This window comes from Ostrinia nubilalis, chromosome 6 (genome assembly GCF_963855985.1).
Source record: "Ostrinia nubilalis chromosome 6, ilOstNubi1.1, whole genome shotgun sequence".
Lineage (NCBI taxonomy): Eukaryota > Metazoa > Arthropoda > Insecta > Lepidoptera > Crambidae > Ostrinia > Ostrinia nubilalis.
In genome coordinates, this window is record NC_087093.1 from 276774 (window position 1) to 302763 (window position 25990).

The window sequence follows — 25990 nt, forward strand, 5'->3', positions numbered from 1 at the left end:
CAGTGGTGACTGAGTCTGTGTTGCGGCGCTTTTTCTCAGCACTTTGCACACAGCCAAATGTTGGTCTCGAAGCGCAAAGCGCAACTTGGTAAGTCGATGTATGTATATTCCCACACGATACCAATACCTATCACAGCACAGCAGTGACGTATTAATACACGACACAACACTTAGACACGACGATACACATAGTATAAATAAGATGCAAGATGTGACGTCGTATCATGTAATCGTGATTATGTGTGTACGAGCCCTTATGTTCTCGACTTATTATTATTGGCGCCATCTATACTGACTGTGCAGCTGTGGTTACTCGAAGAATCAAGCATCTATTTGTCATTAACGTAACGTCACTGTCAGTTGTCTAATCAGTAGACAGTGACAGATGACAGATCAGCTGGAAATAACAAACTGTCATTACATGTAGGTTAGTTTGGTGGTAATTTCGTCATCTGTAGACGAATTTAATATGAAAAAATTACTGCAATATCACATATTAAAATCCTATAAAGGTCTGAGAAAGTTACAGTGAATTTTCTGCCAATGTGTTCATAGTATAGGTAAAATTCTCAACTTAGAATCTCAAATAATTATTGCTAAGAGTAAAGATTTTATTGCAATTATTAACTTATTTGATAAACTACAATAATTCATACGTGATGGCGGATATTACAAGGTCAGTAAATTCTCTCTTCGCTTGTAAACCCTCGTGTACTTTGTCCTAGCGCGGTTAAAAAGTTGGTTAAAGATTAGTTACGTCAACAGCCAATCGTCGCGATATGTGCTGTCTAGTGTTGCCGAACTATCGATAGTAAAACTATCGATAGTTTTCATTCGAAAAAGCCTTCTCCATCGATAGGCCTATCGATAGTATCGATAGCTCAAAACGAGGCAATACTATTGAATATGTGCAATACTGTTGCTCGTGAAGAATAAACTATCGATACTATCGAAAGTATTGTCGCTTTTGTATTGTTCTAGACTATCGATAGTCTGTAAATTTGCAATAGTATTGGGTATGTTTAAATTCATTTTTACAATATTTCAAATGTTTCGCTTGACTTACCAACTAAACATATAACTAACAATAAAATTATAATTTCACTGGTATTTAAAACTACCTGCATTAGTCAAGTACGGCAAATAAAATGTATTGCCAATTTTGGAAACATAAATAATTAAATGTTATGGTTAACTACACTCAACATCAAATAAACCGCACCTTCCGCGAAGCGAACTTTAAAGATTTTCTTCTGACCCAATCATGGTGCCCCAACAATATTGGTGTTATTTGAAAGCCCAATAAATATCCTTAAAGAAAAAGACATTTAATTTCTTAATAAATTATTGACATACACCATAAATGTGACTTGAAAAAAGACCTCACTTTGGGCTCAGCTCTGGGATCAATTAGACCAAATTGTATGGTTATAAAACTAAATAATGATCACACGTGTCCTCTTTAACAGATGGATAGCGATTAATCCCAACTTAACAGTTTTATAGCCATAAAAGTTGGCTCAAGCGTAACTACCTATTTTTTGAAGAAGTGACTCTGGATCCTTCTAAAGACACATTTTTGGGGTAAAAAGTTAAAAACCTTTCCTTTAATGAAATGAAGTTAGAACTGTACTTTCAAATGGTGCCAATATTGGTGGGAAGTGGGGATGCATACGTTTGAAAGTGCTTGTCGCGGGAGGTGCGATTTATTTGATATCGAGTGTATATGAAATAATTCAAGTATTCCAATAACCCTATTGTTGTGCCTATTGATTATTATACCCAAATATTGTAAACGATACTATTGTAAATTGCCAAACTATCGATAGTCTAGAACAATCGACAGTATCGATAGTTTATTCTTCACGAGCAACAATACTATCGATAGTATTGCACATATTCAATAGTATTGTCTCGTTTTGAGCTATCGATAGTATCGACAGTATCGATACTATCGATAGGCCAATCGATAGTCTTGCGATAGTTTGGCTATCGACAGACTATCGATAGTCGACTATCGATCGGCAACACTAGTGCTGTCCAGATAGTGCTATGCTTTATTTATTGTGGTTTCAGGTTGTAGCTCACCATTGCAACTTGTTCTCACTGCAGAGCACCTGGGCCTTCCTATTGGTAGTTAATTTCTTGATAATTCTTATTAACTTAATTATAATACTTTATGCCACTAATTAGTCATCAAACTGTTGCTAATTCGGAAGATTTTGCACAGCGGGTATATTGTCATTTTGTCGTGCTATTATCATTGTTCAATTGTAATTCCCAATCACCCCAGAGCTCATTAACTGCCAATTGGTTTCAATTGTAGCAGACAGATTCAAAGCAGACATTTCATTTAGTAGGTAACTTCCTCATCCATAATAAGTTTTGTTATTAAAAAAACATTGTCATTGTATGCCATTAGTTATCAATATTATATTACGGAAAAAATCTGTGCATACATTATTTCTTGCTGAACAAGTTATCTTTAAAACAATTTATAATTGTTAAAAAAGTGTATTGTTACTTAATAAAACTTTTTAAGCCATTTACATTGCTAATATAATCTTATCTTTAGTTGTGTAAATTTACAGTACATCACACACCATTATTGGCTCTTGGAGTATTAAGTCTTTATAATTCAGTCAGCATGTAACAACAGAGTAGAATTGCAGTCATAACTGTTGCTCAGCTCAAATTTCATTTATTACAAAATTGCATGTCACTTCTTCTAATAAACAGTGATTTACAGTTTGGTAAGTCTTTTTTACTAACAATTTTCACATTTTCGTGTCAATAACACTAATTTAGTTCATTTTCGTGAAAGACTGCTTTTACATTGCTTCATTCCATGTAACATTGTTAAAACTTAAAACATGCACTTATCATAATTATTCCAAATATAGCATAGATATTATTAATGTAAGATTTAATACTTCTTACTTTAAAAAAGTTAAACATTTAATGACACAGTTACAACTGTTATTGTGTGTAACATTAACTTGAGGTGTTTTTCAAAATTGTTTATTGGTTCGCACATTGTTACATGGTATGGCTTGTGTAGTGACTTTTGTGTCCCGACGACAATAAAAGTCGTCGTGAGGTGTGTCGTACTGTCGTGCATTGTGCTAACGTGTGCGGGTGCGGTAGGTGGGGACGGATGGCGGCCGGCGCGCCGCTCGCCTCGCGCTGCCGCCAGGAATGACGCTACCAGCCCGGTAGGTACATCTCCATGCACTTCATATGATCCAAATTTGCGCAATAATGAGACCCTGTATTTATCTTTCAAATGATTACTACGTTTAAGACAAACTTCAATGTGGTCTTATTATTGCGCAAATTACAGGTAACAGCGGGTGCAATAGCATTTTCCACGATAGTTTTATCAACCGCTGTCTTCATCACTTACCTACATTCATTGTTATTTCATAAAAAAACATTTTTTCAATTAATTTCATCTGTTCAGCAAGGTGTGGTGCGATCATAAAGCGGGAACTAGACATTCGCTTTCACGCCTATTGTAACCGAATCGCCTCGCACTTTGGGAAAGCTTGGGTAGAATTTATAGTCTTAAGAACTAATCAGTTTTATCGTGAGCTCGTTTAGTTAGCTGGATGTGACGAATTTTGGTTAGTTAAGAAATTCGCGCATTAAGCGCATTATGAAATTCGCGTACTAGTATCAGCGTTTCGCAATTGGTAAAATGCAATGAATGCGTTTTTGTTATTTCAAGTAGGTACTTTTTTAGGAAGAGTAAACAAATAATACTCGTCCTTACAGCAAATAATTTGTCAACTCAAAATGTGTTGTTCATTTAAATAAGTAGGTAATTATTTTTTAACTTGTATGTAGTGTAGCTACAACACATAGGTACCTATAACATACTTTTACTTAAGTACTACATTCTAAACTTAACTTCATGAATCAACATAGGTAGGTACTATTACTCACCACCAAGTGTAACGGGACTACTAACCCCTACATCTACATTGAAATAGGTAATAGATTTGTCTAATTAATTATAATTAATTGTTCGTAGATCAGTGAAGATATTTGTGCACGGGTAGAGTCGCGCACGCAATTTCATAGTTCAATAAATTGCTTAACATATTAATTAACTGGGCACCTCTCGTACCGCTATTTAAATCGTTAGATATTTGCGTAGATAATAATTATGATAATTTTAGGAGCACTTTTTATGCGGCCTTTACTGGGTTCCGTATTTTCGTCTAAAGAATTCGTCGTCGAATTTTTGTGTTTCATAGGTTCTTTCTATATAAAAAGAAAGATAATTAAATTGTGTAGTTTTTTAATAGACAATGTTTGTTCTATTTCAAAAGCAGCTCGTTACTAATATTATATTAATAAAATTACTACTTAGGTACCTACTTAGGATTATTATTTTATTTTTATTTATTTATTAGGTACACCAACAAAGTCACATACATAATACAGTTCATACATTTTAACATGGTTTAACACATGATGCGTATATGACCTCAATGAGGGTTTTCGCGAATGAAAGATCCGCTAGATGGCGGGATGTGGATGTGGGGTCTGACTGCTGCATGATTGGTGGATTTTGACATATCTGTCAATGTCATGTCAAAATTAACCAATCATGCAGCATTTGGACCTCGCGTCTACGTATTGCCATCTGGCGGATTTTTTATTCGCGAAAACCCTCATTACAGGTATACACATTAGCGTCACAAATTCATGATAATTCAGTAAAATAATAAGTCTGCTATATGGAACTTCTTTTATTGACTACAGTACCTACGTTATCTGACGGATTGTCTTGATTAGATAGTGCGTACAGCCCTGAAACGGGCCATACCAACCTAATTTAGAAGACAGTGTGAGTCACGTTAAAGTGTACATATGAAAATAGATGAAACTAGACCTATTTTTATCGACGAAAAAGAGGTCAAAAAATTTTTGAGATTTATTTTTTATTTTTTATAGAATATTTTTTCTTCCAATTACTTATTATAAAGAAAACGTAATAACTTTTAAACTAAGCGGTATATCCTGATAAAATAAAAACAGTAATAATGCTAAATAACAGACGATACTAAAAAAAATACATAAAATACACAAAAAATGCCAACAAATAATAAAAAATGATACTTTTTGAAAAAAATCTGCTTTTAAATTCGTGTTTTTTTGGTTATTCAATAAATTTCTCCAAAAAATGCCCCTATAACAGGTGGTTTTTATTACTTTGTATTATTCTCTATCGTATTATCTTTGTAAAACCAAAAATCGCATGTCTCTATCGCTATCACATTTGCTATGATCGTTTGAACTAAGCTTCTCCGGGCGCGCCACCAAGCAGATTTTTTTCAAAAAGTATAATTTTTTATTATTTGTTGGCCTTTTTTGTGTATTTTATGAATTTTTAAAGTATTGACTGTTATTTAGCATTATTACTGTTTTTATTTTATCAGGATATACCGCTTAGTTTAAAAGTTATTACGTTTTCTTTACAATAAGTAGGTAATTAGAAGAAAAAAAATTCTATAAAAAAATAAAAAAAAAATCTCCAAAAATTTTTGACCTCTTTTTTGTCGATAAAAATAGGTCTAGTTTCATCTATTTTCATATGTAGGTACGTTTTCATATGAATTCACTTTAACGTGACTCACACTGTATAAACAATTCACTAATGTATGCCTCTGGCACATTGGGATGTGTAAATAAAACTTGATTTTTGAAAATACAACTTGTGGTTTTAATGGCTTCCGAATTGCGATACAGGCATAGACAATATTAATCATAGAGCATAGACCAATGACAGTTCAGAAATGCAAATAGTGATGTCCATTACTTTACAGCCTCTCTCCGACTCGCTGCTGCAGAGCGAACGAGGACAAGGAGAACTCCCCGTGCCTGGGCTACGGAGACGGCGCCGACCGAGTCGAGATGTTCGGCGTCAAGCGGCGCGTCGCGCTGGACGCGCTCATGGCGTGCTGGGGGCTGGGCACGTGGCTCGGCGTCAACGGGCTGTACGTGCAGCTGCCGCTGCTGGTGGAGCGCCTGCCCGAGGGCTGGGCGCTGCCCTCCTCCATGACCGTGGCCATCGCCGCCGCCAACGTCGGCCTGCTGCTGTACGCGCTGCTGCGGCGCGCGCGCGTGCCCGACTCCGCCTGCATCCACGCGCTGCTGCTCGTGGGGCTGGTCGCGCTCGTGCTCAACGCCTTCCTCTACGCCGAGACCGCCACCGTGCGCGGCGGCGAGCGCTCCGTCGCCTTCCTCGCGCTCACCTTCTTCACCGGGCTCGTCGGCTGCACCAGCTCGGTGCTGTTCTACCCGTATCTGAGACATTTCCGGGACATATACCTGACGACGTACCTCGTGGGGGAGGGCCTCAGCGGCTTCGTCCCGAGCGTGCTGGCGCTGATCCAGGGCGTGGGCGGGGAGCCCGACTGCGTGCCGTCGGCGGACAACGCGACGCTGGTGGCCGTGTACCCGCCGCCGCGCTTCGGCACCACGGCCTTCATCCTGATGCTGGCCGCGCTGGCCGCGCTCAGCCTCGTCAGCTTCGCGCTCGTGGACCGCTGGCCCGCCTTCAGCGACGAGCGCGTGGCGCCCGCGGCCGTGGCCAAGGACGACGAATCGGAGACGCGGCGCGAGTCGCTGCTGACGCCGCGCTGGCTGGGCGTGCTGGTGCTGATGGCGGCGCTCAACGCGCTCATGAACGGCGTGCTGCCGTCCGTGCAGTCGTACTCGTGCATGCCGTACGGCGCGCAGACGTACCACCTGGCGGTGACGCTGAGCACCATGGCCAACCCGCTGGCGTGCCTGGCGGGCGTGTGGCTGCGCCCGCTGCCGGCCGCCGCGCTGGCCGCCGCGCTGGCCGCCGCCGCGCTGCCGCTCGCCTACATCCTGGCCACGGCGCTGCTCAGTCCGGCGCCGCCGCTGCTCAACACGGTCGGCGGAGAATTTCTTATTGTGAGTTTCCTTCCTGATGACGTCCAGTTCGCTTCCTAAGTAGCGCTTTTGTATAATCGAACACATTGTATGCACTTTGATCGCCATGTCGATCTAATCCATTCTGCCCTTCACGTTCGGCACGCAACGGTGGCAGAGTGGGTTAGAGTCGGTGGCGCTGATCCCTGATGATGGCGGGCGGGCGCAGGTGGCGTCGTGGGTGGCGGTGCTGGGCGTGGTGTCGTACGCGCGCATGTGGGTGTACGGCTGGGCGCGGCGTGGCGGCGCGCGGGGCATGCGCGCGGTGGGCGCGGTCACGCAGGCGGGCTCCACGGCCGGCTCCGTGGCGCTGTTCGCCGTCGTCAACTACACCGGCGCCTTCACGCAGGCCCCCGCCTGCCCGCCGGCCCCGATGTAGTGCCCGAACTCGCGAGAGGCTCCAATTAGTGAGTGTACACAAATTATACATTGGACTTTATTTCACAGTGTTCGCTCTAAGGCCGGCAATACACGGACCGCTTGAAGCGGTCAGGGTCGACAGCTTCAAGCTGCGACTGCAGAGTTCTATGAACGCACTTACACGAACCGCTCGAGCGGTTGCAACTGATTCGGGCGGTCGATAGCACGGTGAATTTCCATCGTGCCATCAAGCAGTCGCCAGCCATACACTGACTGCTCGAGCTGTCGACAGCTCTCGCGCAGTTACCTCCGCCCACTTTCTTCATTCCACGGCGCGCGCGCTTGTGATTTGTTGAGCAGTTAATACCAACTGCTGTTGACTCTTGACTACAAGAGTGGTCCGTGTATGTTGATCACTGACTAACTGCTCAAGCTGTCCGTGTATAGCGGGCCTAAAATTCAGTATTTCTTAATCGACACCTATTTTTTAACTGATGAATAAAATAGACAGTTTAGTTAGATTCGGACATTGTCAAGGTATCGATAGAGGTTTGAGGCGTTTTTCGAACACTTTATCGAGTCTTCAATTATTCTCATGTTTCTTTTACTCGATCCTTAAGATCTTATCAGATTGTTTGGTTATCAAAGTTTTGTAATTGGTTCCTTATTGCATTGTATTAACTGAGCATGTGTGCGGTGCGGGTAGTTTGGAAGCTATCGCAGTTATATGTATAGAAGAACTGGTTTATGACGGGTGCTGTTGTGTTGAAAGAGAGAGTAGTGAGTACTTAATTGCACGTTTGGTTGCATGTTATAGCACTCAGATGCTTGACCAAAAAGACTATTTATTGTTAAAGAAATATAGAGACTGTTGAATTTATACCTGAAGTTTTATTATTGGTCCCTCATTATTACTATCCGCGTCAAACGGCAGGTTGCATCAGGCCTCCGTCAGTCGCCTATGCCGACCGAGATAATTGCCTACAGCGCGCGACAACTCCGAGTTGCAAATAAGTCGGGGGCTCGGGGCCGCCACGCGCCTGTGAGTACACGCGTACCTACCTATACACGCTCGGTCGTGACCATCAAAATGGCGGGATCAAACACGGAATCCAGATAATTTTGATACTTATTTAAACTACCTAATTTCTACTATTTCCTACCTTCGGTGAAATAATTGCTACCTTGATATTTGTAAAGTTATAAGCTAAATTATCTGGTCTCGCTTTCTTGATATCAAAATAGCGGGACCAAACTAAACTATTCGCTGCTATTAAGCACATTTGATTTCAATATTTACTTCCTCTTTCCTACCTACACATATACATACTACAAATAAATTTAAAGTTATGAAATATAAATTGTGGTCTCGCCATTTTGACGACCTGATTTTATTAAAAGAACAATTAGTTAATATTATATTCTAATAATAGTTATAATAGGTATACCTACTCCCGAAATTCTACTTTACTGTACACTAATTAAATAGCAATAATGTTTACGATAATGATGCAGGAAAATGTATTGTTACTCAATTAGTTCACTTATCATTTATTGAAATATTTGTGATTTATTAATAATCGAAATATTATACAGGATGTTTGGCGGAAGGTTAGACAAACTTCGTGGGTGTATAATATCTATACCTAAATGTCTATACAGTTGCTATGGAATGTATCTAGGTGACCTGGAGATACAACCGGATTATACAGGGTGGAAACGATAAGTGATCTCACTCGATTATTTCTAAACTATACAAGATATTAAAAACTAGTTAATGGTCCTGAAAGTGCTTCATAAGCTCTGTATCAAATGGTATCAATACTAATAAGTTACAGAATAAACTGAATCTATCAAAAAATTCAATGTTACCAGCGTCCATAACACTGTAACCTATTACTTATTGGTACACAACAAAATAGTGACATTGTATGTGTAAACAAACAATATCATCCATTAAAGGCCCCAGACATCAGTAAGTATGCAGCAGAATCAGCGCAATAAAAAAATAGCGCAATATTTTGTTGCAATTTCTTACAAAACTTGCGCGCAAAAAGCAAATCTAGTATGAAAATCATCAAATCAAAATCAAATCAAATCAAATCACTTTATTTGTAAAAATGTGGGTAAAAATGATGACAATTAATATGGAAAAAAAGCACAAACACATTTACCATTACTGGCATACAAATATTCTATAGTATCGAATTAATATTAAAATGTCAAATTATAATATAAGTCAATACAATACAATTCAAATTAAATACAATAAAATACATAAAAATTCACATTCCAACTCATTATAATATTAGTTTTTGTCTTCCAAGTACTCAGACACTGAATAATAACATTTATCAACTAGCCATTTAAACAATATTGACCTTTAAATTTATTTGTAGGTAAAGCAACAATATTGGATGGTAGTTTGTTATATATTCTAGCTACCATAGAATGACTATTTCTCTTACAAATATCTGTTTTAATATGTGGCAGAATTAACTTGTTAGGGTATCTTGTTCTAAAATTACACACATCTCTCTTTTTTATAAATAAATCCTGATTTTTTTTTAACAAAAATGCATGCTTCGAAAATGTACCTACATAGAGGGAAGGGATAGTAAATTTAGTTCCTTAAATAAAGGCTTGCATGTTGTTAGGGGAGGTACATTTGTGATTGCTCGAATACACTGCTTTTGAGCAATAAATGCTTTTTGTATCGATATAGAGTAACCCCACAACAAAATTCCGTATCTAAGATTGGAAGCTACATAGCCGTGATATGCTTTTAAAGCCGTTTGTAAGTTGGTTAGCTTCGTTAGTCTCCAGAGTGCATATCTAAAGCGATTAATTTTTTGACATATGTAGTTAATATGTGGTTTCCAAGTGAGGTGATTGTCTAGTCTTAAGCCTAAAAAAGTAGTCTCATCAGTTTCCGTCAAATTAGTATTATTATATGTCACATTTATTTTTTTATTTTTACCATTTCTATTCAAAAATTGAATGAATTTTGTCTTACTTATATTTACTCTCAAATTATTCGCATCAAGCCACTTAATTATACTCGTATTGTCGACACATACATTAATTTCGTCAAACTTCTAATGCTCGTAACTCAGTTCAGACTGAGTTTAGAGGTATACATGCCGTAGTAAGTTTGGTTTATTACACTATTTTGTAATCAAAAAACAAAGTTTGGTCGATGGCCGCGCGAAAAAAAAAAGACGCCACCTTCCATACAAAGTCTGGCATTGCCATTTGGCTCATGTGTGGAGACTTGGAAGATAAACATCAGCTTCAAATTTCATAAATATACCTCAAACGGTTCTTTGGCACTTACCTCCATAGGTACCTAAGTATAATATAAAATCAAATGGAAAACTACTGACGCGTAATAACCTCGTTTTATTGATATGGTCAATGCAATGATTTGAACGATTGTATGTTATTGTAGTGCAATCTTTTATCTTTATCGAACAATCTTGACCAAAGATTTTTCTCATCATCATCATCATCATCATTTCAGCCACAGGACGTCCACTGCTGAACATAGGCCTCCCCCAATGCTTTCCATGTTGATCGATTGGTAGCGGCCTGCGTCCAGCGCTTCCCTGCTACCTTTACGATGTCGTCGGTCCACCTTGTAGGTGGACGTCCCACGCTGCGTTTTCCGGTATAGTAAATAAAGATTTTTCTAATTTAACAAAATAATATAAACTACACTCAACATCAAATAAACCGCACCTTCCGCGACGCGAACTTTAAAAGATTTTCTTCTGGCACAATTATGGTACCTCAACAATATTGGTGTTAAATATTTGAAAGCCGAATAAATATCGTTAAAGAAAAACACATTTAATTTCTTAATAAGTGATTAACATGTACCATAAATGTGACTTGAAAAAAGACCTCACTTTGGGCTCACCTCTGGGATCAATTAGACCAAATTTTATGGGTATAAAACCAAATAATGATCACACGTGTCCTCTTTAACAGATGGATAGCGATTAATCCCAACTTAACAGTTTTAAAGCCATAAAAGTTGGCTCAAGCGTAACTACCTATTTTTTGAAAAAGTGACACTAGATCCTTCTAAAGACACATTTTTGGGGTAAAAACCTTTCCTTTAATGAAATGAAGTTTAGAACTAGGCTTTTAAATGGTGCCAATATTGGTGGGAAGTGGGGATGCAAACGTTTGAAAGTGCTTGTCGCGGGAGGTGCGATTTATTTGATGTCGAGTGTATAATGATTTTATTTATCGTGCTGAATCTGCTTTAATAGGTTTTTTTTTTTTTTTTTTTATTAGTTCTGCAAAACTGGTTTTACAAAGTTACATACATAAAATAAACTTAACTTAGTTGGCATTAATAATGTAAAACCTCCTAGATGCAAACACCGCATGCATACAATAATATTGTGTAAACAGAAAATGTTAAAGTTATTAGCCTATGTACTTAAAGTTTCCTTTAACATTAGAGCAGCAATAAAATTTACTTAGGTTGTTTTTGATAGAGGCGATAGAACCGTGAAAAATATCAACTTCGGTGCGAACAGAATTACAGCCCGACGCAATGCGATAGAGTGGTGAATGCTGACCGAGGTTGGTTTTGCATAGAGGATTTTCGAAAGTTTTCCGATTCAGTAGGCGGCTGCTTGGGCGTGGGACGGAGAGTGACAGTCGCTCGAAGTGTCGGGTGCATGAAGACTCCAAAGATCCACGAAGCAACTTGCAGGCAAAAACTACGTCAGACTTCTTACGTCGAATGTACAGTGGCTCCAATTTATAGTGCGAAAGGCGTTGAGTGTAGGACGTTAAATTACGGCATTTGTTGTCAGAATACGCAAGGTGGTATAGAAAACGTCTTTGAACTCTTTCCAATCGATCAATATGGACTTGATAACAGGGGCTCCAGACAACACTGCAATATTCAAGAATACCTCGTATCAGGGCGACGAATATCTTAATCGTCAGAGAAGGCTGGTTGAACAACTTCATCTGACGATTGACAAATCCAGAGAGTCGAGACGATTTGGCGATTATATGATCTAAATGATTTCGAAAACTAAGCGAGCTATCAACCATAACACCTAAATCTCGAATAACCGAAACCTCTTCTAGTTGAACACTTCCAATTGTGTATGACGCGATTTTCGGTATTTTTCTTCTAGTATCTAAGTCTTAAAAAGAAACATTTGGTAGGGTTAAGACGCATGTCGTTAGCTTCGCACCAATCCATTATGACATTTATATCGTTTTGCAATATAGTAACGTCATGTTGATCCGAGATTATTCGGTACAGTTTAAGATCGTCTGCAAACATTTTAAAATTGCTCTGTATTCGAGTACAGAGGTCGTTGATGAAAATTAAGAAGAAAAGTGGCCCCAAGTGAGAACCCTGGGGCACCCCCGACGGTACAGGTGAAGCCTTCGACGAAAAACCAAGAAAAGCCACCAGCTGTGATCGATTTAATAAGTACGACTCACACCAACGCAACAAGGAGCCATGTATACCCATATTGGCGAGTTTCGTAAGTAATAGATCGTGGTTAACTAGATCAAACGTTTAAAGTTTTAAAGCAGTTCGAGATGTTATAACAAACATTTGTAACCATTTATCGCTAAGATGTTTTGGGATTTTGTGATGGCTTTAGTAAAAAATTTTAAAATAAATCAACATTTAATCATGACTACTTATTCCGTAGCAAGGTTGTAGCATTAGCTATGTAAATGACTAAAGAGGAAGAACAAAGACTCAATGTATGGCTAATTATGTATTCCAATCAATGTTGACTCAAACGGACATAACGACGAGGTTGTTTTCAAAGCAAACAGACCTGCCTCTTTGTCAACGGACTGCTGTTAAAGAGACTGCTTTCTATGCATGAAATTAAAAACTCGACTAAAGGTATTCTTAACATACCTACCTTATATGAGTAAGTATTTGGGTTTTCAGTATTTTGTTTATAATGTCATGTCGATAAATAGGGTATGTATTTTGTATAACTTTTACTGTTTCTTTAACACACCTACTCCGGAAGAAAATTTCTTCACCAGCTTCTTCAACAGAAAGGAGGGTAGTATGGTAATAACAATTAATTTTCCCTTTCGCATGGCAATCATGAATATTATTTTCAGGAGAGCAGTAACACAACAGTAAGTTAAGTAGTTAAATACTCCACCGTAGTTCTTACCCTTAACGGTCGGGTGCTGCACGATTATCGTTCATCAGCTGAACAAAGAACTAACTCACTCGATCACAATTTGCATAAGTGCATCAACTTGATTTGCGAGATTATTAGTCTAAATTTGATTTTTGTCATTTGTAGGGAGCTCCCTTCGTCATCAACATGAGTTCAACGGGCTTCATAATATCCTTCTTCCTTTCTAAAAAAATATCTCTGATAACAACTTTTCTTTGTTGGAATGCTGGTAAGAATGTACTACATAACTAGCGGCCGCCCGCGATTTCGTACGCGGATCCCGTTTTACCCCCCTTAGGGGTGGAGTTTCGTAAAATTCTTTCTTAGCGGATGCCGTCGTCATAACATCTACCTGCATGCCAAATTTCAGCCCGATCCGTCCAGGGTTTTTGGGCTGTGCGTTGATTCACTATGTCAGTCCTTTGAGGACCTTTGAGGTATATTTAGATTTGTAATATTTAAAAGCAGATTTTATTTGATGAATGGGCCAAAATGTGAATCAACTTTCATGAGTCTTCATTGGATTCAGACTGATTAAAATTCTCACAGAAATATTCTCTGTACTTTGTGCTCCAGATCCAGAGGTAGATTTCCTTGATTCACGCGACGCATCAATGCATGTTAACGGAGAGAATTCTATGGTCCTAAGTATTCATGTCAGATTGAATCTTTTATTGGGAAAAGGCATTCCAGGTTGAATTGTCTGTTTGCGTTCAGAAGAGCTGCAGGTCCTGTGGCGCGCCTCGCAGGAGCAGGGGCTGCGGGCGCGCGCGGGGGCCGCGGGTACGGAGCTGCCGGCGCACGGGCTGCAGCGCGAGGGTGGCGTGCTCGACCTCGGCTGCCCCCACGCAGACCTTATCATTAACGCCGTAAGTTCTACCAGAGCTACGATCATTGGTGTACTTCAATTTGATCCTTTTTCATATGATACGAAAGCTCAACTTTCTCATTTTCGTAAATGCTGCAGGCGTCTGAATCCCGAGGCTTCAACTACCGTTACACTTGGCTTCTTCTCCACAACTCCACTTTTGACGTTGATGTAATGAACAGCATTTTGTCCGACTCCGCTATTCTGCCTGATGCTGAAGTAACTTTTGCCTCCATCGACAAGCTGGTAGATGTCTACCGAGTGAAGGTCAACGAGCCTTTCGTGACAACCACTCTGGGGGCCACTAGAGACAGTAACCGGCAAGAATTCGAAGCGTTGTGGGGAATTTTGAAAACAACTGTGACACGGAGGAAGAATTTGAACAATATTTACTTGAAAGCTGCTACTACAGTATGTAAATATGGAGAGCACCTTGTTTAATGTTCTACCCATATTCAATTTCGTAATTAAGTAAATAGTTATGTTTTTGCAGATAACTCAGCCACAGAATTTTAAAGGATGGGACGACTTGACCGTTAAACATATTGATACTTTTCCAAAGTTGACCTACCCTCTTTTATTGCTCTGCGCGGAGGATTTAAATTTTCGGTACGTACCTACTTCGAGTACTACTCTACTCCCATTTCAATATTGTAGGTAGGTTATGTTTTAATAATCTTCTTGAAACGTCAGGGGAATATTCCATGGACTCGTATATTTTTTGTGGTCGATGTCTCTACTTCTTTAGTTTCTTTTAGCTACTATTATGTTAATTTTGACTGTTAGCCTGAATCTGCGGCAAGTGGACTTGTACGGGGAACAGATGAACGGTTCGTTCAATGGGCTGGCGGGGCTGCTGCAACGAAGCGCCGTGGAGCTGGGCGTCACGTCCATGTTCATGCGCCCCGACCGCCTGGGAATACTGCATTTCTGCTCCGAGACCGTCGAGCTCAGGTGAGGACTTCTGAAGTAAAAGCCATTGAACGGTCAGTTATTTTAGATGTTCTTTTTTGTGGTGTTAAAATTTTATCCTAGCAAACCTACTCGTTTCAGCCAAATGACGTCCACTGCTGGACAAAGGCCTCCCCCAAGGATTTCCATAAAGATCGGTCTTGCGCTGACCGCATCCAGGTTCTTCCCGCGATCTTCACTAGATCGTCGGTCCACCTATTAGGAGGCCCGCCCACGCTACGTGTTCCAGCCCGTGGTTGCCACTTGAGAACTTTTCTACCCCAACGGCCATCGTCTCTACGAGTGCCACTGCGCTGCACTTACAAACATTATGTAGTAAAAAAACCTACTACATAAAGATTTCATGGTAGGCTGCACCAGTTATTTAGGTAAAGGGTTGACATCGAGACAGTTTTTGGGCCTAAGTATTGAAAAAATTCACCACCGGTATCCGGTATGACACTGAGAATGAGACTACTTTGTGGTGCCACAGCTTCCTCGGTAGGTAAAAAATGAACCAAACCCATGGCAAAATATTGCCTTTTCTGCGCAGGGGCGCATTTATATTCCGACAGCCGCCGAAGTCGTCGGTGAGCAACGTGTTCCTGCTGCCGTTCAGCCGCGGCGTGTGGTGCGCGTGCGGCGGCGTGCTGGCGGCGGCGGGCGCGCTGCTGGCCGCGCTGGCCACGCCGCGCCGCCTGCTGCGCGCCGACCCCGCGCTGGTGCAAATCACGCCCGCCGAAGCCTTCACGTTTGCTATTGGGACTATATGCCAGCAAGGTAGGGTGCAGGCAAACCCGCCACGATACCTTCACTTGGTACCTACTTGCACTATGTCTCAGCTAGTTAGAGCTGCTCTTAACAGAGATCGTACTATGTAGCCTCGTCCAAACAAGGTACCTACAGGACCGTCTTTAATCTATTATACAAGGGACCCTAGGCAGTATCAAGCGAGGGACCCTTTTGATATAAATGTCTGATTAACAAAACTGTTATTACAGTGACAGGGTTTCTTCACAGGTGTATTTTTTTAGCAGAAGGCTCCCCTTCTGCTAAAAACCTTTATCGCGACGCCCAGTGGGAAAGAGGGCCTGACTAGGTGTACTTTATTTATTACTTTTGTGTTTGACAAAACTCTGTCTACATCATGCTTGATACTTTTCGTCGATTGGTATAAGCCAGGATATATTTGGGCCACGAGCGCAGGTTTCCACGTGAGCCCCCGCGTGGCGTCGGTGCGGCTGGTGATGTTCTGCACGCTGCTGGCGTCGCTGTTCGCCTTCACGTCGTACTCGGCCAAGATCGTGGCCATCCTGCAGACGCCCAGCGACGCCATCCGCACCATCGACGACCTGGCGCGCTCGCCCATGACGCTCGGCGTGCAGGAGACCACCTACAAGAGAGTCTACTTCGCTGTGAGTCTTACTATCTCAATAGACGGTCAGTTTTCCCTTGCTGTGGATGATGGATAAACCTTCTCGTTATCCACCGTATATTATGTATATGCATGTATTTATGTAGGTATATATATATATTTTGTATTAATTTATATTATAATATTTTATGTATTGTATTAGATTTTATTTTATTGTATTTGTACTATTTTGCACCGCCTACTTAAATTCTCTGTTTTGTTTAATTTTCTGGTTAGCTGGAAGAGAATGCCACATGGCATTAAGCTCGCCTGTTGTACCACTGTATTTTTATGTGTGCAATAAAGATTTTAAATAAATAAATAAATAAATAATAGATGATATATATTAAAAAACAAAAAAAATTAAACACGAAACTAATTAAAGTTGTAATGACATTTTTCCTTAAAAGTTAATGTTATTTTCTTATCTCTCTGACTAAACAGGTTTTATATCAAATTCGAACGTTTTTATTAACGTTTATCATTGCATGCATATTGGACATTGGTGTATGACAAAAGATAATTTTAATTACATACTCGTACACGTAACTTTTAAATTACTATTAATCTAACGATGGATTAAATGATCATTATTCATTCATTATTCCTACGTCATTTATCTATAAAAAAGAAATCACTCTTATACGGCTCAAATAGACAACAGCTTAGTGCTCGTTTTTCCTAAACTCAAAGTATTGCATAGAAAATGACATAATTATGCGACTCCTAAATATTTCGTTGGGTATGTTTAGTGGAAACAGGCATAAGTCTGCGTTATAAGCTGTTAGAGCTAAATGGTGAAGTGCTGGGTGTTGGCTGCCGGCAGGAGAGCGAGGACCCGGCCACGCAGCGGCTGTACCGGCGCAAGCTGCTGCCGCTGGGCGAGCGCGCCTACCTCAGCGTGGTGGACGGCGTGGCGCGCCTGCGCTCCGGCCTCTTCGCCTTCCAGGTAGTAGAGCGAGGACCGGCCACCAGCGGCTGTACCGGCGCCAGCTGCTGCCGCTGGGCGAGCGCGCCTACCTTAGCGTGGTGGACGGCGTGGCGTGCCTGCGCTCCGGCCTCTTCGCCTTCCAAGTAGTAGAGCGAGGACCGGCCACCAGCGGCTGTACCGGCGCGAGCTGCTGCCGCTGGGCGAGCGCGCCTACCTCTACGTGGTGGACGGAGTAGAATTTTTACTCAAAAGTGACGTCTCGCGACATTTCAACTCAATATAATACTGTAATTATTCGATTATGGAAAAAAATAAAAAATAGTAATATTTTCTAATTATCTGTCTGACGGACTAAATAGAATTTCGATTTCATTACCCAGTCATCATCCCTATTCAAGTTATATTTGTGTTGTTTAAAAGACGTGTTTATTTGTGTTCCTAAAGTAGTAAAAAAATATTGAAGATTGACTTGAGAGGCAAGTCAAATTAATTTCGCGCAAGTGGTTGCGAATTCCAGACAGTTAAGATCCCCGGAATCATTCAATCTTCGCTAGACTGTCTTGCAATGGTGGGATCAGCCTTGGTCTGTAACGTAAGGCAAGGAACATCATCGCCGTTCTCTCGGCAGGTGGAGGAGAGCTCGGGCTACGACATCATCAGCAAGACGTTCACGGAGAGCGAGAAGTGCGGGCTCAAGCTCATCCAGGCCTTCAAGCTGCCCATGGTGGCCGTGCCCATCCGCAAGCTCTCGGGCTACCGGGAGCTCTTTGCAGTGAGGTCAGAACCAAAGTATCCTTTTCGGTGTCAATTTTATGTTACTAATCGTGGTTTTTTCCATCACATCTGCTGTTATTTCGTTTATTCGTAGTAGTACAGCCAGTACAGCTAATAAAGATTCTTTATTTTTCGTTATGACCGGTGTGAAAAACAACCACCAGTAGTTCTACCTGCCAATATCTACTCCTGACAAATAGCAGGCGCGTATAGCGGAATGGTCTAGTGCCCTCCAATGATTGTTAATAGTACTGTAGGCCTTTTTCAACGTTACTCTTGTCCCAATTATAGCTTAACCTTCGGGACAACTATCGGCTGGTACTGAGAAGCTGTGGACGTGGTAGAAACTCAGTGAGTTTTGTACTGATTTTAGGCTCCGCTGGCAGAGGGAGGTGGGGCTGATAGAGCGCTCGCGGCGCATTTGGCTGGCGGCGCGCGCGCGCTGTGACGCGGCCGGCGCCGGCTTCATCAGCGTGCGCCTGTCCGACGTGCTGCCGGCGGTGCAGGTCATTTATTTATTTAGTTTATTCAGAAACTCAACAGCTACCTACTTATATTACATTTTTTCTTACATTGGTGGCACTTGAGCTAAAAAAGAGTTCCATGACATGCATAATGTTCGTACATTATACTCGTATCTATTGTTATTTTTTTATTTAATTTAATTGTCATCACTCATTTAATTACAAATCAACCTAGCACCTGTGCTCTTACAAGTCAGTACCTCCTACCACGTACATACCACGTAATTTAATTGTAAAACATGTTGACAGAGGAAAAGTGGATAGGGAAATTTGTACCTTAAATTTCCCTATCCACTTTTCCTCTGTTTACGAAAAATGTAGAGTTCAAACTTTACTTTTTATACATAATAATAATAATAACAACATTTAGTCCAGTCAATGAATGCTTTAACGACGGTGTAGAGAGAAATCCGTGGAACACAATTTCTGACCTCGGGACTTTATTTAGACTAAGTACCTAGTTAAGAGGTAAACATAGCAAAAATCCCCGCCCTTAGCCCTTGAGCCGGCGGGGAGAGGGGGGTTTAAAGGTACCACTTTTTGGTTTTTCGCTTAATTCTCGGAAACTATGTGTCCTAGTGACATGACTACTATGAACCAAAAAAACCGGCCAAGTGCGTGTCGGACTCACGCACAAAGGGTTCCGTACCATTGATTTATGATTTTTTTTAATTTAAGTTATTTGTATGAAAGATTACGCGGTAATAAGCGGTTTACGATTTACGAGGTATTAAAAAAAACTACTTACCTACTCCCCGCCGGCTCAAGGGCTAAGGGCGGGGATTTTTGCTATGTTCACCTCCTAACTAGTCTAAATAAAGTCCCGAAGTCAGAAATTGTGTTCCACGGATTTCCATATATAATGCTTTATTGACTGGACTAATTATTTAATTTACTTATTAATATTATTTAAACGTAACCTATTTACTCAGGTGCTGTTATACGGCACGCTGTTTGCCGTCGTTTTGCTGTTCATCGAAATCGCCGTCAAACGCTCTACTGATAGGGTACGGCTACAGAATTACAGATATCGTATAGTTAATTTAGACAAATTAGTATAGTTCCAAAATACTGCCCCCCTAGACAAAACGCACTTTTTGGTCGAATCGAAAATCGAATCCGTCAAAACTCCATACAAATAATTATAACTTTAAAAAATAAAACCGACTTCAAATGCGTGAACACAAAAAAAACTAAAAATTAAAAATATTGCGTATAAAAAAGTTCATCCCCAATTTTCCACCCTTGGGGGTGAAATATTTTCTTCAAATTCGCATGAAACCACCCTTTTGATAATACCTATTCAACAAAAAAATAATCGTTCAAATTGATTTATAATCGGCGGAGATATTGCGTATAAAAAAGTTCATCCCCAATTTTCCACCCTTGGGGGTTGTTTTTTCTATTATTAAATTTAAATGGGACCACCCTTGAGGTATTACCTATACGCCGAAAAAAGATTTGTTCAAATCGGTTCATAATTGGCGGAGTTATCGCGTAACAAACATAGAAAAAAAAAAACATACGGGTCGAATTGAGAACCTCCTCCTTTTTTGAAGTCGGTTGAAAAGGGGCTTTTCGACCACTTTTCGACTGGTTTGCGATTATAATTTGCACTTTGTCTAGACCCACTGAACTGTCCTATCGATGACATTGACAGTGGGGCGCCACCGTCAATACCGGATCGCTGGTTCCGATTTTTGCCATGTTGGAAACCATATAGTTGGACGATGGTAGCGCCACCCTGTCATTGAGTTTGGTGGGACAGTTCAGCGTGGGTCATCTATATGTACAGTCTAATTTTTTAGAAATCAGCAGAAATGTCATCAAATATGGCCAACTGACATAAAAATATTTTTAGTCTGTGAACTAGTGATGCGACAAAACCTCTCGTTAATCGCGAAGTGAAATATTGTAGTACTTGCGTATCATCGCCGGGTGAACAGATTATGAAATTTTCGAGAACAGGAAACAAACTGTATGCACAGATGTAATCAAAAAACACACTGGACAGTAAAACAATCAATGATATCCGTAAAGTTATTAAACTTCAAATAGTTGCAAAAAGTTCTGTTTGACAGTGTTGCTACTAGTGACATCTCGCTCGCTCAGTTCTTTGTTGCTCTATTCCGCTAGGGAGGTAATTTAAGATGCTATCAATGAGGGTTTTCGCGATTGAAAAATCCACCAGATGGCAATACGTAGACGCGAGGTTCAAATGCTGCATGATTGGTTATTTTTGACATGTCATTGACAGATATGTCAAAATCCACTCATTGAAAGAAGTTTTTTATTTTCTTAAAAATAAACAATGGAACAATACGTAAGCATAATTGCATAAAAAAGTAAAATAATTTCGTTTAAATAAAACCGACTAAAAATTAAACTGCATCCGAAAAAGTAAACATTAAAAGTAGAAAAATAATTTTAATAAATTTTACGTTATCTCCAATATTGTCGAAGTTATCGCTGGAAAACTAAACAAAGTATCGTATATTTTTTATTTAAAATTAATCAGTAATCGGAATAAGTGAATACTTAAAATAATATCGATTAAATTTACAGATTATTGTCTATGACTCACAGGTTACGGCACTGATGTGTCAGAGACAAGTCATAGACAATATGGAGATAACACATGATTTTAAACGTCAAGTCAATTTGACAAGTCTCACAAATTTTCATCGTCCACGTATTTTGCTAAAATATTTGTTTCAAAGATTGATTTCAAACTTGTATAAACGTGAAAATAAAGTTGGTTTTATGGGCTTGTTAAATAATGTGTATGATATTATGAACACGTAAGTGATTATGGTGTAATTGTGTATGAAAGCGTTTGTTTACATCTCTGCTGGATTCTAAAAAATCAAGGTATAGTATTGCTTGGCGGAACATAAATTGTGTCTGTGGTCGACCATCTGCATTTCAGCTTTTGCACACCTGCCAGGTCACTGCTCGATTGACTGAAGCTTGTACCACGTGACACGCACAATGAAGAATGTTCACTAATTTTGTTTTTTAGCTTTCTGTATTCTCTGTTAAAAATAAAAAATACACGTGAAAGAATTATTTCGATACGTCAATTAGTTTCCAAGATATTGAATTTTAAAAGTGCGGGCGGCGGCCGGCCCGCCATTTTATGCGCGTGACGTCATATTACAGTGACTGGCTCATATTTGTATGGGTGGAATCATGCAAGCTGAATTAAGACCCACTTCCTGGCAACCGATTCAGCTGAAATTTCGCAAACACATGTGATTTGGATGACCATGCAATATTATGATGACATGGAGCTGATCTGATGATGGAGCTGGAAGGTGGCCATAGGAACTCTACAGGGTGTAAAAAAACCTATCACGAAGACTGAAACTACGCATTCTGTACACCCAACCAAGTAATATTACAAAATATTATTGGTGGGAAATATTTTTTATTTTTATGATTAAAAAAAATACAATATTCCGCAGCCCGCAATGTACAGCGCACCACGCAACGCAATGACCGTGCCTATGTGTGTGTGAGTGTATTGGAGCGTACGCGCTTTCCCGCCACTACCTACCGCGACCGCAGAAGTATTTTGTACACAAAATTACCAGATTATTCACTTCCTACATTTAAAAAACACATTCCTTTAGCATTTGTTTAGGATTAGAACTAAGTACTTACCGACTAATCCCCTTCGACGTCGTCTGGAATCGGCCGCTCCAACCGGACAAGTTGTGGGTCGAACTGAACGGCCTTCCACGTGCAAGCAAACGCGTGCCCGGTAAAGCGTGTTTTGATGTACGCGCTCCAGTATTCCTTCACGTACAGTCCGGTATTTAAGTTCCTCAAATACGACACAATACACGCCTAGACGAGGCGGACGGAGGCACAATCGGCTGATTGTCCAACAGACGTTGTACAACCAGAACAAAAATACGTGCATCAGTACGGTGGTGCGCTGTAGGATGTTCAGCCCGATACCTACAGCCCGCAGGGCTTCAGATGCGTTTCCACGTGCCCTCCCATAACAGTAAACCATGTTTACGTACTCACGAGCACTTTACGTATGGTTAGGCATCTTTCTAACACTCATTCACTAATACCACACTCACTATTACACGTTCACACACTAACCATCCGCACGAGAAAACAATCAAAAGTCGCAAGCGCATTCGACGACCGAAGAAACCGAACTGGCCGCGCGAGCGCCGAGCAACGCGAGGCGCGAGCGACCTAGCAACAAAGGCGCTGCCCCGCGCGGCGAGACTGACCAATCACAGTCAAGCAATACGTCTACGCGTCTATCGAATGACGTCGAGCGCTACGCTTTGTTTTATTCTTCATTTTCAACTACAAATTTACGTAATTTTTAACATAACAAAACTTTAATTTCGTTAGTTTAGTACATGCAAGTCTATCAACGAATGAGAATGTAAAAGCGACGGGAAAAATACTTTGTTTAATCTTTGTTAACTAAAGATCCGTCCTAGCATACCTACTTAATAATAATTAATGCTCTTAGCAAGCTTCCAAAATACCTACTCAAAGAATGAATTGTAGATACGCAATTAAATAAATAAAAACAATAAGAATATCAATACATTTTGATAGTTATTTCGTGTAATAAAGTTACGTTCATTTAAAATATCCCAAACAAGACGATGAATTATTTTTTGTAAATTATGAAGAATGTAAGTAATTGGTATGAAAGAAGTGCTAAAAGATATGAAATTTTGTTTAGTTTCTAAAATCAATCGAGTTTATAAACAACAACTTATCTTTTATCTCCTATCGAAAGTTAAGGAACAAGAGTTTGTCGGTGATTTATTTCTAGGCGTTTAGATTGCAGTAATAAGTAAGTCAAGTTTTATTTTATTAATTACTATCGTAAAGACGTTAAAGTTATTAAGGTAGAGAGCTAGAAATGTAAGCAATAATAAACCTGTGTGTAAAGAGCATTTGTCATCTGTTTACAGTACTTTTTAATGATACAAGTTTATCACACCTGCTTACTACCTGTGATTAACGATTAAAATTACGTTTATTTAGAATCGCGTGCATGACGATTATTTATTTCAAGTAAATTATTAAGAAAGGAAGTAATGAGTATGGAAGGAGTGAAAAAAGAGACTTTTTTATTTAGTTGCTGAAATCATTTAAGTTTACAAAACACACAATCATAACTCCTAACTCGAAAGTGAATGCCTCAATCAACGATAGACGCAACATTGCTAGGGTGTTTATTCTAGGCGTTCAGAGTGGTGTGGTGTAAGCAATAATTTGAGTTTTACTTTATTAATTTCATTACTATCGTAAAGACTTCAGTTATTGAAGTAGAGAGTTATGAATGTAAAGAATGACGAGCCTGATTCAAAAGACCATTCATTATTCATCTGTTTACGGTACTTTTTAATGACACTGTGCTACTTACGCTTATCACACTTGCGTAGGTACTAGGACCTGTGATACTACATTGTGATAGAATGATGGTTATGCACTTATGCGTAAAAGTATGGTTTAGTTAAAAATGTTTAATAATAACCAAGGTTCTGTAAGATTTTTTATTTTGCGGAAAGAAACAAATTCGTGTAAAGGGTTTTTATTAATTAAAGGGTAATTTATTAGTTTTTATAACAAAAACTAAAGTGGTAAGGTGATAAGGTGTAAGTGACTAATTTAAGTACTCATTTCATTTTTACAAATTGGGTAGATTTGGATTAAGCTCAGTCCAGGTCCAGTCGTAGTCGTTGAACTCACAGTAGAGTTGAATGACTCACGGGCGAGCGCGGGTTGCGGGGCGTGGGGGCAGCGCCTGAGCGTGTGTGCGCGCGCTGCTATACATTTCTTATTGTAAAGACAAAAGCCTAATTGTGACGAAAATACTCAAAATTTTAATAAGGTTTCTTAGAAAAAAAGTTTCTAAATAACGAATTGAAATTGATATTGTAAAAATCTTGAAAAAAATATTCTGACTTTGACCTTCAATATCTCCTAAACCACAAGTTTCCCAGGTATGGTCCCAAAGAAAAAAATGATCCTCATGATGTGGAGAATAAGTAGCCTTCGGCTTCGGGATAGGTTTTTTTACACCCGTTATAATAAAACGACTTAAATCCATCGAGTTTGGGCTCGTTCGTTTTGTATTGATGAGTACTTTAATTCTATATAGTAATCAGGGTCTAATGATGGAGCTGGAAGGTAATTCGCAATAAAGCGACACAATCGCATCAAGTTTGGGTTTGGTTCAATTTTAATTTCTGTGATGGGTCTGGGTGTTAATATGTATAATAAGTTTGTATTTACAAAAAAAAATGTATTTAAGTATGTTTATATCCGTTTTCTAGTGAGCGGACACTGTGAATGTACGTCACGCGGGGTCACGTGACCGTCGGCGGGACTCAATATTTAAGCGAACTTTGAATGCCTATAAAATCATAACTACTGGGTATTTTTGAATGAAATAAAAACTAATGTATTTGTAAATGTAAAAGCCTAACTGAAACATAGGTTTCAAGTGATTTTGCATACCTAGTAACATTCTCAATTATCATTTCGGACTCTATCTACATACGTAGTTATTTTGTATTTTGGGTTAGAGTTAGTTTAATAGTAATACAAGTTATTTTGTTACAGATCAAACATAAATCTAAAGTAAAGGATCTAAAGGACCTATAAACAATTGATCTTTAATATAACATTTTATTAAAAACTGCTTGAATTTTATGAACATGGAAGTATTTACAAAAGGGGGATTCAGACGGACGCCGTATTTATCTTCGCTGCAACAGACTAGGTGCGGAGTGCCGCATTTGGAACTCAGCACCTTAACACATATAGAAAGTAAACAATGATAACGATTACATATCGCTTCTCTAGATAGCAACACTTGGATTACTCGTAAGTAGTGGAATTAGAAACCGAATTATCTCAAGTAGATAATCATTAAACAACTTCTGATCATAATCGGAGCAAAACATAAAAACTAGATTGAAGAATTAGCCTATGAATCTG

At 39.7% G+C, this 25990-nt stretch overlaps 1 protein-coding gene across 1 annotated transcript; it reads left to right on the forward strand.

Moving 5' to 3' along the window:
• The first annotated feature begins 397 nt into the window (after positions 1 to 397).
• Positions 398 to 25742, forward strand: LOC135072767 (uncharacterized). Its single transcript, XM_063966804.1, has 17 exons — positions 398 to 676; positions 2077 to 2133; positions 3148 to 3215; positions 5838 to 6954; positions 7142 to 7347; positions 14109 to 14116; positions 14250 to 14401; positions 14500 to 14811; positions 14894 to 15009; positions 15187 to 15354; positions 15905 to 16131; positions 16558 to 16766; positions 17592 to 17714; positions 18325 to 18473; positions 18844 to 18976; positions 19927 to 20001; positions 25613 to 25742. Exons 3-17 carry the CDS (start codon positions 3199 to 3201, stop codon positions 25652 to 25654), a joined length of 3054 nt encoding a protein of 1017 aa, XP_063822874.1. The 5' UTR covers positions 398 to 676; positions 2077 to 2133; positions 3148 to 3198; the 3' UTR covers positions 25655 to 25742.
• Positions 25743 to 25990: the final 248 nt, after the last annotated feature.